This window comes from Megalops cyprinoides, chromosome 15 (assembly GCF_013368585.1).
Source record: "Megalops cyprinoides isolate fMegCyp1 chromosome 15, fMegCyp1.pri, whole genome shotgun sequence".
Classification (NCBI taxonomy): Eukaryota; Metazoa; Chordata; class Actinopteri; order Elopiformes; family Megalopidae; genus Megalops; species Megalops cyprinoides.
In genome coordinates, this window is record NC_050597.1 from 15,591,468 (window position 1) to 15,605,796 (window position 14,329).

A 14,329-nucleotide genomic window follows, 5' to 3' on the forward strand; every position below is an offset into this window, starting at 1 on the left:
CCTCAAAAAATGATTAGCATCTTTGGATATGGAAACTAGAACAACGGTACAACACCGGAGTTATTTGATCTCGCTCAACTTGCCAGCTTTGGTTTAGAAGTGCCACCAAAGGGGTTCATCCTACTGAGTAGTGTTGTCTTGTATTTTCAGCACTTCTAATTAACTGTGTTTTGCCACTGTTTGCAGTCCCCAAATGGCAATTCATTAATTATGATGACTGATATGACATTCTCTTGAGATGAGTTGTTTTGCCAGCATTCTTTGAAATCATACGTCAGCTAGTGGGAAGCTGAGGGAATGTCCTTCAGGACACAAACCAAACATTTTGGATTGTCAAAGTATACAACATACAGATCAAAAGACAAAAGGATGCAGCATACTGAAGACCGCTCGATCTGTTAGGGCACTTGTTTTTTGTTTGTTTGCTGCGGATTTTCAATTGCATTTAGTTTGAACAGTATACCACAGACAGTGAGAGAGCGCCTTATTGTAAACTTGGAGCTGTAGCAGTGTATGTCACTATATTCTTTTCCAGGCATATTGCCATTTAAAATCAAATTGCCCAATTTACAGCAGTCACTTTAGGTATTTTGAAAACATGAAACTGTATACATCAACACACTGCTAACACAATGGTGCTGTTGCATGTCTAGATTGAGACTAGGTTTGGAAATGATTCTGAAATAATGCAACGCAATGGCATTTTCTGATTCTGGCCGTTTGCTCATGCAAGTCTAATTCACAGCCCCTGCTACAGAAAAGCAAATGTTTCAGAGATAAATAAAAGCAAATGAAAAAGTGGCAGAAGAACCAAGCTGCCAGTGTCAGACCACTCCACCTCAGGGCTGGCAGGCAGCTCATTAACCTCCTCCTGTGTTCTTCCTCTCACTCTTTGTTTTGGAAAGATTGTGAATTTTGTTGTGCGAGAACAGAAGACTTTTGAGTGATCTTAAATTCATAGGAAATTCAGGTTATGTTTATTTGTTCATATAGTTTTTTGAAATATGTCTCAGCTGTGAAGGTATGGAACTTATTTGTATTCAGTTATGGAGGTTTCGTCTTGTCTACCTGTATAGCATCAATTAAATGCATTTAATCTCTTACATTTTTCTGGATAAGCACACTTTTTTAAAAATAATATCATTCTATCGTCATTGTCATAAAATCTTGACTTTGATAGAAAAATTCAGATTAATTTCAAGCAACAGTTCGATGTACATGTTAAATGTTAAATGATGTTTTTTCAGTGAACATCCTCAGGTGTCGTTTAACCTTGTCCTAATATATAACCTCTATGAAAATTATTTGTAGATAATTCATGCCCTACTTTAAGAATAGAGGAGAATCGGTTTGTCCAGAGTCTGAAGTCTCTTCATGAAGTCACAGGTAAGAAATTCAAAATGGGATAAAGATTACTTTACATCATGGGTGTAATTCACTTTTCCCACAAAGCAATTTAATTGTAATCTGCAATGGCAGATTTAATGTAGCTTTATTGTTATAACTTACATGAGGCTTTTACCTCATTTTATGCTTAAAGAAATGGAAAGTGTCAGGTAAAACAAAGAAGAGAAACGTACAATTTCCTTACATTTGTTATTGGAAGCTGAGGCTAAAGTCCTTTATGAAAGGATTGAATCAAGCCCTTATATACAGATATTTCCTGGGGAGCAGAAGCATTTAATACTCTAGGCCAGTGTTTAGGGGTTCATTGGTTCAAACCTTAGACAGGCATTTTATGCAATGCCCTCGAGCAGTATGCTTTATCTGTGGGTTGAATATGTATAATGTGGTTGGTTGCAAAAGTGTGGACAAAATGTAAAACTGAAACACTGCAAGGTGACCTTCTTATGGGTCTCTGCTTGGAAATAATTATTACCTTTACCATCCTCCTTTTTTGTCTTACACTAAACATATAAAATCACTTCCTACGACAACTGTCATAGTAGTGAGTAGGCATAGATAATTAACTTCTTTGTCAGGATGGGGTGGGGTAGGGGACTGGGGGGTTGGTCCTTGTAACTGCTGTGTCATAAATTGATGTTCATATACCCACTTCCTGTTGGCAGGGTTTGATCTGACAGAGAAGTTCCTGCTTCGGAAGGGGACTCTGACGGAGGACCGTCCGTCATTCCGATTGGGGAGTACTCCCCTTATCAAACAGACTGAGTGAGTGGAAGCAGAACTTTGCTGCAAAATCCTATTACTTCTCTGATCAGAGTGCTTCATGTGGGGGACCAGTCCAATGTACACACTACTGGGGCTGGATACCATGTTTTAGAAATACGCTAAGGCTAGACCCATATAAAGGCTATGTATTTTGGAAAATGTTTATGGAATTATTCACCTCAAGTCAATGTATTTATGAACGATCACACTAATTATGTAAGGGTTGGCTGAAAGTGGTCAATGAAGTCTGATGTGCACTGTTTCATACTTGCATGATATGGACCTGGAGTGCTGTATGAAAGTTTTTGACTCAGTGGAAATATGCTCTAAATGTTCCTTTGTTGTTGGGCGGCAGACTAAAGCTAGACATAAATTTATGTGAGGTGATAGAATAAATTATTCTGCTCAAGTGCCTTGGGAGGGAATTCACTGGGTGCAGTTAGCGATTAAATGGCTAATTTCAAACCCCTGCATGAAATGACCCCCCCGACATGATCTGTCCAAGGTTTGAAAGGGAGCCAAGGATGTATTAGGTTTCAGTGCCGCAAACCAATATTTTCTCAGGGTGTTGGTTTGCCCACAGCTCAGCTTATATCCGGAAGAAAAAGACAGACCTTTAAGTTGGACTGCTGGCAGGTTGACATAAGGTGGCCCAGATATCAGTGGCTCTATGAGATTATTCCATTTGGGTTCGCTAATGAGGGCAACTGTGAAGTGAGACATGAGACGTACTGAATGGTTTGCCAGGAGCGAGTGTACAGATGGACATACCGATGCATGGATGGTGGGGACTGCTGGGAGGCGTTATTTAAAAAACAAGAAATGAAAAGCAGGAAACGTGTTGGGCACACTTTTTTCCCCTAAGCAGTTGTGGTGTGTGTCACAGATGATGTGGAACCTTTTTTATATGTGCAATAGAAGGAGTCATCAGTTGCCTTCTAAAACCTTATTTGAAGACAGTAAATTAGTAATTTTATGCATAATACAAACTGCGATTGAAATTCTATCTTAGCTTGTTTGAAACAGAAGCAAAGGTAGTTTTGAATGGCATTGACATTAACATGACATTTTTTCAGAGAAAGACATGTACATTTTGCTTTATCTCAAATGAATTTATCATTACTAGAGCGTATTTAAGGAATCCTTTTAATTAATCAAAAATCAATTTGTTGCTGTTCCATTTTAGGCAAATCATTATGCAGTAATGTGGTAGGCAGTGACATAAAATCAGGAGTAGATACAGATCATTTGTCTTTTAAAGAGTATTTAAAAGTAAGCCTATGGGTGACAAGCAGGCATTGCTCTTTAGGGTTGGAGTTGTAAGCGCCATTCTGTGGGTTGACACAGTCTATGAAAAAGAACACCCTGTCGTCCCTCACTGGGAAGGAGTATATTTTTAGAGTTTTACACAACTGTAAACACACCGTCCTCTCTCAGAGGCCAACGAGGGAATCAGCACGGCAGGTGATTTGCGATCTGTTTCTCCACTGAGCCCAAGCAAAGTCCCAACTGTGTATCCTCTTCCCCCCGTCCTGTGGCCACTACCCCTTGCGAGACGCTGTTGGTTTCAGCGCCTCGTTCGCCAGGCGATTGGAGGGCGGGAGATCCGCAGAGTTCTTATCTCCAATTATCTGAGCGTGCTGACAGTTGATGGTGCTCGTCAGCTGAGGTGTAGGGGGAGGAGCCCCCCCCTCCCCACTTCAAACTCCAAGCATCTCTCACTTTACCCTCAGGAAATGCTGTCGGGCTCGTCTTTCCTGGGTCTGGATTGTGTTCAGCTCGCCCTGGGGCCCGATTGATACAGTTACAGGGAGATGGAAGTCTCCACTGTCTCAGTACATGCTTTTTAAGAGATGAAGGATTAGTTTAGTTCCTGGGTTCCAAAATTAACCCCCTCGGTGTATTTTCCAGCCCTAAATTAAATTTTGTTGTCTGTCGACACGTTTACGCTTTTGTGATCGGCACTATTTTTATGAGCGGCTGTGCAATATCCGTGGCGAGTGTTGTATTCTTTTCCGTTTAGCCCGCCCGCGAGTTTGGTCAGTTCTGACATGTACGGCTGCAGCTATGGGTGTGTTACATCACACGTCCCCAGCATGCAGAGGGTTTTCGAGATGCCCCCACTGAGTGCACTGATGACACTTAACATTCATTACCGGGAGCCAGGATGGTGAGCTGCTGTGAAAGTGCTCGCGTTCGCATTTTCCGACTGCTTGTATACTCTTTACCAAGAGGATTAGGAACACAAAAATATGATGACTTCAGTACATCCTCTTTGCTGCTTGACTCCCAACCTACTTTTGCTTTCTTCCTTAAGTTTTCTCCACACGTGTTCTGATATCCTCCATTGCGTTTCAGAGGGCTTACAGGAGCCCAGCAATTGACAGTATTACAGCCCTAATTACAGAATTCGCTATGGGTTTGTGGTCAGCATGATACGCTGGCTCTCAAGATGGCAAACAGGATGGTTAGGGGCCAATTAAAAACTGTTCAAGTCACAATTTTCCATTCAATTCTCTTCTTTATGCTTTCTCTGAGCGTGTGGTTTTAATAAGATTAGAGGGTAAGGCCAGGAGTCAGATCTTGAGGAAGACTTAAGTCTATTTACAAAATACAGGAAGTTCAAAGGAAAACTTTACAAAGATGTAGCTAGGTCTGACAACCCCTAAGTGACTCATGTGTCTTCTTTATTTTCAATGAACAGACGGCTGCCAAACTACAGGTCATGAACTCTTAAACCTCCCACCCTGAAAGGTCAGAACAAACACACTTTGTGGAATCACCCCCTGTCCTGAACAAGCAACTTGACAGACTACTACATTTTACTCCATTTGTTATGTTACAAAATAATTAACACAGGGGTAGGGAAGGATGTCAGTTGGCTTAATTTCCTCAATTGTGCATCATTTATGAAGTGTTATCTCTGGCCACAAAATGTCTTCATACCTTTTCATTTGTATTCCAATTAAATCTGGTTATGTCATCTTTAATTTCTTTATACCCTACTGGAATTTGCACTGGCCTTAAATCGTAATGAGCACTGTTAATGCTTTTTTAAAGGAATTAAGTATGTAAAACATAGTCCTGAGAAGGGTCTGACCATGGTAGGCTGGTTTCTTATATGACTGTGCTGTCTGTTTCCTAGCCCCTGGCTTCACTTCCTTCCCTCTCCTCTATCCTCCAACAAAAGGATCTGATCTTCCAATGGCTTTAACCTGGGTGCATATATCATTTTAATAATGCTTTGCCTCTGCAGCTACAGTGTGCTGGAGGATATAGCTCAGGGAGAGCAGCAGATGATCTATTAGAGCAGAAACTCATTTCCAGGCTGTCTGTGGTAAAATTCTCTCTGCAGCCACCGCAGGACAGTGGCTCTTCATTGTGGCCTCGCTGATTGTGCCCAGCTATGATTTTCCCCCCTTCTCGTTTTTAGCTAGCTGCAAATTAACTTTATTCTGATTAATGTGATCCTTTAATGTGAGCGCTAATTAAGTATATACATACAGAGTGGCCTGAACTGCTCTTTCGAATACGATGGACGAGGTAGGGTCAGTGGCTTTTGAACATATTGAACACCCTCATCGCTATGAATGTAAGTGTTCCAAATTGGTTTTACTTAGCCTTTGAAGATGCTCACGGTATATAACTTCAAAAGTTAATGGGTCAGCACATCTGGGAAGCAAAGGCAGCATTTACATTGTCATGAATATGGAGGATATTAAACTATATTAAATACTTTGCACTTACATGTGATTCTTCATGTGAAGGAATATCAATATATTGCTGCATTTTAATATTCCAAGAGAACTAAAACATACAAAAGCTTGAGGGTTTCTGACTTGCGGTTTCCAAATAATATTTATTTGTATATTTTTTCCTTATTCTGTAATCAGTATAAGCCCTGGGTTATATGCATGGTAGTTAAGTTTGTAATCAGAAGGTTTCTGGTTTGATTTCCAGGCAGGGAACTGTCATTGTTTCATTGAGCAGGGTATTTAATTTGAAATGCTTCACTAAATATCTAGTAGAAAACAATACGTGGATAATATGTAAAAATGTAAGCTATGCAAATCACTCCCTTGATCTGGGCATCTGCAAAGCAAATAACAAATACTCTAAATTAGCTTCTTTATTGGAAATATTAAGGAAGACTAATCCAATGAATTAATGGTATGGATCAATAATAATTTGCTTTTTGCTTTTATATTGCAGGCAGACTCTAAACAAAATTATACAGGCTGAATGAATCATAGCTGACATAAAATCAAAGCATATTTGCATGAGCATCCATTATGTTTGAGCTGTAGTTGAATTGTATTTCACAATCCAAATAATTGTCTCACCTATAGCATAGACTCAAAAATATAAAAGACTAATGCCTCTTCATAAAGCAGACTTGCCTGAATTATAGGAAGATGCTGTGCAGTGTTTTCATTCACCTGAAGATGCATGCGTTTTGGAAAAAGTATTTCATTATTACCTGGTAATAAAAGTGTGTTTTAGTTTTCTTTTCTACATTTTTAAACAAATAAGGGGGTTAAATACATTTTCAGAGCTAGCTCAAATTTAGCCTGACTTTCTCAACTGAAAAATGAATCGTTCTCAGAGTCTGTGTTGGAATGAAATAATTCCCTATTAGGGAAATGGATGGAGTGCAGCAGGGTACATCACTGGGTATATGATTAGCGGATTTTTCAGATTTTGCTTCTGTTTGTGTTGAATCCCTTGATGTACTTGTAACAGGGTCTGAATCATCTACCCTTCCATCCAAACGGAGAACAACACCTATGGCTTTCTGGCACTACTGTTGTACAAACGATAAAGTAAAGAAGTGCTCCTTTGCCTTTCTAAAATGATATATCTGTAAGAAAAACAATTTAAACAGGTGATTTTCAGAAAACAAGGGTGCTGCAACTAGAAAAATGACCAAATGCACAAGAGGTTCAGTACACACTTTTTAGAAAAATTAAGAAGCCTTTATTTTACATGGTTACAAAAAACTGCTGTAGGCATGAGCAAGGTGCTTATCCTGAATTGCTTCAGTAAATGTCCAGCTTTATACATGCATAATGTGTAAGCTGTGCACAGTATGTCAGAATGGATAAAGGCTTCTGTTTTGCAGATACATATTGAAGGTATAGCTCAGGCACTCACCTGAGAGAAGCCTCTATTTGAATATATGAAATCAAGTTCATATATTGGGCTCTGCATGCTATGGTTAGATGAAGTGGCCCCACACCAGCATCAATCACATCTACATTTACTTAATGTACACCAGCAATCATACTGAAGGGTCTCCCGTGTAGTTTCCCGCCACTGTTTGGCTCAGAGAAGTCTCACAGTCTGCTTTGCCACCCCCACTTTCAGACTGGTCTTTCCCAATGGGCTGCCTAGTGAATACTCCCTGGTCGCCATATTCCGCCTTCGAAAAACCACCAAGAAGGACCGCTGGTATCTCTGGCAGATTTTTGATCAAACTGGAAGTACCCAGGTAAGTCCTCAGGTATACTTGTGCTGAGGTTATTGTGTTTCACGGCAGAGGGTGCTGGGCCTGGCGTCATGGAGTCAATATAAAATTGTCTCTAGTGTACAGGAAATAACCTGTGAGCTTTCAAAGCGGATCATTGTGTATATTTAGATGTGATGTCCACAGGCTATTTGTATATAATGTCAGAATTTTTAAATGCTCTTACTTCGCCTCCAGGTGTCCCTTGTTGTTGACGGTGGAAAGAAGGTGGTGGAGTTCTCAGCTCGAGGTCTCCTAAAGAACAGCCTCCACTATACCTTCAGGAGCCGTGACCTGCAGGGCCTCTTTGACCGGCAGTGGCACAAGCTCAGCGTGGCTGTGCAAACCAGTATTGTGTCTGTCTATATGGACTGCAAGCTGATTGAAAGAAGGCTGACAGATGAGAAGGACGCCATCGACGCCGGCGGCCGCACGCTCATCACCACACGTGTTGACGATGGGCGGCCTGTTGACGTGAGTGCAGGAATGTGCAGTGAAAATGCGAACTGAAGTACTATCTATCTTGCACAGGGTGAATGAGGTTTCAAGAACCCCATACTGGTTGAAAGCATGGAGCTATTGGTATGGAGCTAACAATATCTAATTTGTAACAACCGATCAAAAGACTTTGCTGTTCACAAAAACACTGTATTGGCTCAAATCGGTGAGCTACTGATAAGACATGATGGCTCCACCCATTTTTGGTTCATGAAACCTCATTCTCCCATCACTACTTTTGCAATTAGTGTCTTACACTCAATACGTTTTTCTAAAAAACACTTGTAGCCAATAAACAGCTGTCCTCTGATTCTGTCAGCATGTAGGCGGTATGAGGATGTGATACGGGTTCTGCACTCAAATTTCACAGACTTTTCTGAAAGCTTTTCATCCATTTCTAGACTTTGTGTGAGATGTAAAAGGATGGTCTGTGTTAAGGCCACCATTAAGGTGATGGACAGGCTGAAATTGAGAAAGTCTGGACTCTTGAGTGAGTGAAAGACATCTGACCTATATGCCAGAACTGCTTCTGTGCTGATGAACGACCTGCATTATAATGGTGGAAGAATTTGGGTGATATTCTGGTGAAGTGTCAATCCCAGTTTTACTGAGACTTCTGCATACAGATTTGTATGCTATCAGTCTCGTAGTGTGCTTTAGGCCCTTTACAATGACATTGGAATTGCTCCGATTTCAGGAAGGATGAAGTGCAAAGAGTCCTAATGATCAAGGCTGTAATCTCGGCTGTAAACTGGTATTCAAGCTTAAGCATATACTTTGCTTTGTTAGCAAACATGGATTGGCTTCACATATTCATCTATGTAAAATTATATCAAATTGTGGATTTTGCATATTCTACCTTTTAACACCCTAACCCTTTGGAATGTAGATTAAAGATTATATGTATATCTCAACATCCTCTTTTACAGATAGAACTGCAGCAAATTCTGATCTATTGTGATCCATTGATGGCCGAGATGGAAAACTGCTGTGAGATGCCAGGTTCCACAGTAAGATTTCCCATTGTTTTGTGACAGTATTATCGTATTCACTGCAATGGAACCAGATGGTTGCAATGGGCCGACAAGGGTAATATTCTACCTTAGTTTTGTTTTATGGGGCTTACCTTTTCTATCTAACGTTGGTCTTTTGAACGGGACATGCTATTTTGGATGCATTGTTGTCCAGCATAGATTGTCCTTACCTGGTCAACCACTTTTTGCAGTGTGAGCCTGTGGAGGGCATTGAAGCCACTCCCCCCTTGCTGGTCACCACCCCCGTCCCTAAGACACTGTCCCAGCAGGTCTTACGGCCCGTTGACAGATGCCAGTGTTTGGGAGAGAAGGTACGTAGGGCCCACAGTAATTACAGTCTAACGAGAGTAGGCACGTTATGTCCTAATGGCAGCAAGAGCGTCCTGTTCCAATGCCTGGCCTCCACTCCCCTGAGCTGATGGTGCGTGCCAAACAAAGCACCAATTAAAGCGCATTTACACTGACGAGTTTTCCTGGATGATAATCAGAGGGAGAAATAAAAGCTTCTTAGCTGCAATTTGGCACAAATGTGAAGCCCTGTGCTTCATCACCAGAGGTCCGTAACTAAGCTTCCCTTGAACACACTGAGCAAAAGTGCATGTAGGGACATCTGATTGCATTTCTGCTGCATTTTTATGGGTTAACAGGGGAGGGAGCATCTCTGTAATGTTTTATTTATGAATGTTTTGCCTTATAGGGGGAGCAAGGGTTTCCAGGTTTGGCTGGACTCCCAGGACAGAAAGGGGATAAAGGAGACAAGGTAGGGACAATACCTAACCTGCACATCTCAGTTGTAACTTTTTTGTCATAAAGATATCCTGTCACATTGTATGTACCAGACATTGTCTGATTGTGTATAACTTCTGAATGCACAAGTGTCTTGAGATAAGCCACTGAAATGTTCGCCAGCATTTGGGATTTTGGGGTCATTGGTCATTTTCTTGAACGCCTATGCTTTTATCGCCAGACACTGCAAATATATTATACACATTGATAAATATTCTCAAGGAAATATTAACTTTGTTGGCACTTCCCCAGGAGTGTCCTTTTATTTACATGATTTATGAAATTAAAGAAAAAAAACTTATTGTAAATTACAAATAACAAGTAGCACTTCTTAAATTGAATGCTGTAATCATTAAAATCAAAACCGTTGCAATGCGTCTGAAGTTTGTTCACCATGTTGGAATAATGGCAGTGAGGAAACACACATAAGAGAAGGGAGCTGTGATGCTGCTGTTTCCGGGGTGGAGGACAATGGAGAGCTGTTGTTTTTCCTCTCAAAAAGAGAGCAGGGAGCCACTGGGTGGGGAATGAGAAGAATTCATTACAACGAACAGGTGCTGATATGCCTATTAAGAACAGATGGCCTTTGAGGTCAACAGCCTAATTAGAGCTGTGTGGTCGGGGTATGAAGACATTAGTCAGAAGGGGACCTTGTTTTGTTTTCTGTGGTCACTCAGGAATTCCTACTGGGTACAACAAAGATACCCACATTTAATCATGAGACTCTGTAGGGCCAACTTTAAACGAATGGGAATTCAGTTGTTTGTTTGGCTTAGCTTGTGCTTTACTTTCTCAGGTAAATGGGGAGTTTTTTTTGACAAAATGAAAAAACACAGTTAATTTATTGACCATTATACAAGGCTCATAAACATTGCAACACAGCAGGGGCTAGATATACAGTACATGACCAAGCATGCTGTTTGTACTTAAAAGGCTATAACCAACTGGGAATGGCACAAACAACAACAAAAAATATATATGGCTTGATATGGTGTCCCTCACCATTTAGATGTTATTTCTTGTCACAAATCAGTTTCAGTGACCTTGAATCAGAGCATCATGTCTACATCACTCAGTGGACTCAACTGTCTGTAGTTGTCTATGTTTGGATAATTTGAGCAGTAGCTTCTCCTGACCTTACAAGAGCTCTGATCTCTAAACCACCTTCCCATGTCTGTACAGCAATCAATTATAGATCAATAGACCTACAGTTCAGCCAGAATGATATATTTTATTTGTTTTTCTTCAGCCTTTTAACTTATGGTTTCCCCTTGCACTGGTGCAGGAGTTCTGGAGTCTATTCTAGACATTAAAGAATGTACACCGAGTATCCAAGTATTGGACATCTATCAGCTCACTCCCCACAATACCTCCACACTTTTTAAAGCCATTTTGGTTTTTGTTACAGATTTATAGTTTACACAAGGTTCCTTTTCATATCGTATACTGTAAATCAGAAGACCAACTTCTGTAGGCCCTTACTAAACTGTATCTGAAACAGACGATCAGACTCACCACTACCAACAGCCGAGTGCTCCATTTGCCTTTCATAACAGAATCAGCTTCTTCTGTGTTCATCCATTTAAAGAGAGGCGTGCGCTTGCAGTAAGTCAAGGGATTTCTACCAAGTCAAACATGAGAGGTGACACGTGGCATTCATCACTGTGTTAATCAACTTATGCCCAATCCCGTCAAATTAACACTGCAAGAGTGAATACTGCGAAAAGGATGTAAGCATATAGAAGCAGACAGAAGAGTAACTGGCACTTCCTTCTCGAACTTCATTAATGAAATGTTCCAGGCAGTAATTGGATTGGACACCATTGTTTCCGTAGCCTAGTATGTGACCAAAACCAATGAAGTATTGATTTGCAGTACAGCACAAATTAGATCTGATATGGTACCACAGCCGTGGAGCAGATGAAAGCAATGCTACTCTCTTTTTCCTTGTGTAGAAAAGATTGGATTTACAGAAAATGGATTGGTTTCAATATGTTTTTTTTTTCATTTAATTTAATCAAACAAAACTACTTAAGGGTCTTCAGCACAGAATGAATTCTGAAGCCGTGGTTGAAAGTATTTCAGTTATCCGATTAGAAATATGGTTGATCTAGTCTCCCAATAGGCTCTGCTTCTAACCAGTGTGCGAAATACCCGGTGGCAAACCTGCCAAGATTTAGGTTTCAAAATACGGGAGGTTTTTTCGGTGGGTGGGTGGGGGGGGGGGGGGGGGGGGGGTTCATGGAGAGTAAATAAATAAGTAAGTAAATAATTGCATGTAGTGTGTGGATTGTGTGTGTAGATTGTGTTTCATAGATGATACTTGAAGCTCTTATCTTATTAGGCTATCCAGATCTTCCATCATTTGATATGGTAATACTTGCAGATTTTTTATATTAGCCTTTATATCAAGAAAAAAAAAATATTGTGTCTTATGAAATTGTTATGTTTTTACATGTATCTCACCATAAAATTCTGTCAGTAGAGATATCTTTTCATAATTGTGTAGGGGAGATTGTCTGGAATCCGGCAATATCAAAACCATGATGGCGGGATACTCTATGAGTTAGCAATTTGAAAAAATATGTGCTTAGTGCCTAACAGTAATAAATGTTATTGTTTTATTCACTGAAGTCTTGTCACTGAATCATTGGATGAAGAATTTGCTTTATTTTATGAAAACCTGCGCACGTCTTTTGACCACAACTTTTGGATCATTGCAATGAAAAGCAAATACGTTATTTTGTGTTTATTTTTCATACAAAGTGGGATGTAATGTCAGCCCTATGTTGGAGACAATGCAGAAATTTGCTGTGATTTCAAAACCAGATTACTCAACGCCAGAAAGGGTAAGATCTGCTGCTTATTATGATATGCAGTACATTGTGAATCAATAGGATCTTCGTGACTTATTCAACCGAGAAGCAAGAGTGTGAAAATGTGTGAAGAAATTAGTAAAGATATTACTTTGCAGAAGTTTGATCTGTCTTCATAATGTGATTACTGCTGTATGTACAAACATGTGACTAGCGTCATTACAAAGCTCTGATTCCGCTCCTTCTTGTGATATGTGTTTCATATTTATGCAATGATGAGTTCATGAGTAATTCAAACAAGAGTAATGGGTGTGGAGATTGTAACTATGATTAAATTTGATGTAAATTCAGAATTATTTTTCTCGCCAACACTTCGTCACATAGACAACCAACTGGCATTGGTAGCAATGAATACTTTGTGAACAATTCAGCCAAGAAGAAGTGATGTGAATTTGGATGCAGGCTCTGTCTGTCGGGCTTTAAGGGTTAAAAGACATTTTTAGTGACAATTGCAAGTGACAAATAGTTCTTTAAAGATTTTTCCAGAGACCCCCCAAAATTTTGCTGTTGAGGCTTTCAGGGCTCAAATTTCAATCGAGGGGTCTCGGACCCCCGGAGAACGCCCGTATTTCACCCCCAGCTTCTAACCATTCTTAACCAAAAAATGCCAGGTTTTTTTTGGTTGTGGATCAGAAGAATTGATTGTAGACCACAGCACCTGGTGAGCGAGCACCAGAGGCAGAGAGGCCTGCATGGTTACTGAGTTGGCCTGCCTTAGCTAGCCGTGTAGGAATGTGCAACACGCTGGCAGTGAAGCCCAACGAGTCCCGTGGGATGTGCCGGGGCTCAGGTTCAGTGCATGTCAGGGAGTGAGGTCCGAATTTACACAAGGATTTTAGGTCAAAAGGCCATCATGGTTCGTGTAATGTATACCCGCCACCCCCTGCAAAGAAAACAGTCAAATGCATTCTTACCAGCGTGTGACTGTGATGGTGAGACGCGTCGCATTAATCAAGCCCCATCTGGCTTCCCTTTTGACATAATTAGGAAGATGCTGTGACCCTCTCCCACAAAATTTGTATGGCTGTCACACCCAATGGATCATTTATTTTCTGAGCAGTCACCAGTATCCAGGGCTGCTTACAATGTGTGTTACGTTGTGTGTATGTTATCCACTGATCAGGCCTAATATTTATCAGAGCAATTCATGCTTTGGTACCTTGCTGAAGGTTGACTGAAGTTGTGCTTTACCCAGGATTTGCAGTAGTTTTGTAACAGCCTGGTTTCTTAAATACTATGACAGACTGCTATTTGCATATGGTTTTGTAAATTGTGCTGACAAGACAGCGTCAACAGTCTATGTTCTACCAATCTTTTCCATCCTGCCAGGCTGCCAGTGTGATCACCATCACACAAGGATTCAATAAATGTCGGTTAAAATACTCTCATTAGCTCAAGTGTTCACTAAGTTTACTGGGGACAACCACTTACTCAGTACCAATTTGTCACCGCTCAGCTCC

The 14,329-nt window shown here is 40.6% G+C and overlaps 1 protein-coding gene across 1 annotated transcript in view; it reads left to right on the forward strand.

Annotated features, from left to right (window-relative positions):
• The first annotated feature begins 696 nt into the window (after positions 1 to 696).
• Positions 697 to 14,329, forward strand: part of LOC118790336 (collagen alpha-1(XIX) chain) — a 61,062-nt gene continuing 47,429 nt past the window's right edge. Inside the window, exons 1-8 of the mRNA XM_036547245.1 lie at positions 697 to 728; positions 1,334 to 1,386; positions 2,070 to 2,169; positions 7,537 to 7,660; positions 7,874 to 8,149; positions 9,103 to 9,183; positions 9,399 to 9,518; positions 9,905 to 9,967. Of these exons, the coding sequence (XP_036403138.1) occupies positions 697 to 728; positions 1,334 to 1,386; positions 2,070 to 2,169; positions 7,537 to 7,660; positions 7,874 to 8,149; positions 9,103 to 9,183; positions 9,399 to 9,518; positions 9,905 to 9,967 (849 nt within the window). The remainder of the gene's footprint in view (positions 729 to 1,333; positions 1,387 to 2,069; positions 2,170 to 7,536; positions 7,661 to 7,873; positions 8,150 to 9,102; positions 9,184 to 9,398; positions 9,519 to 9,904; positions 9,968 to 14,329) is intronic.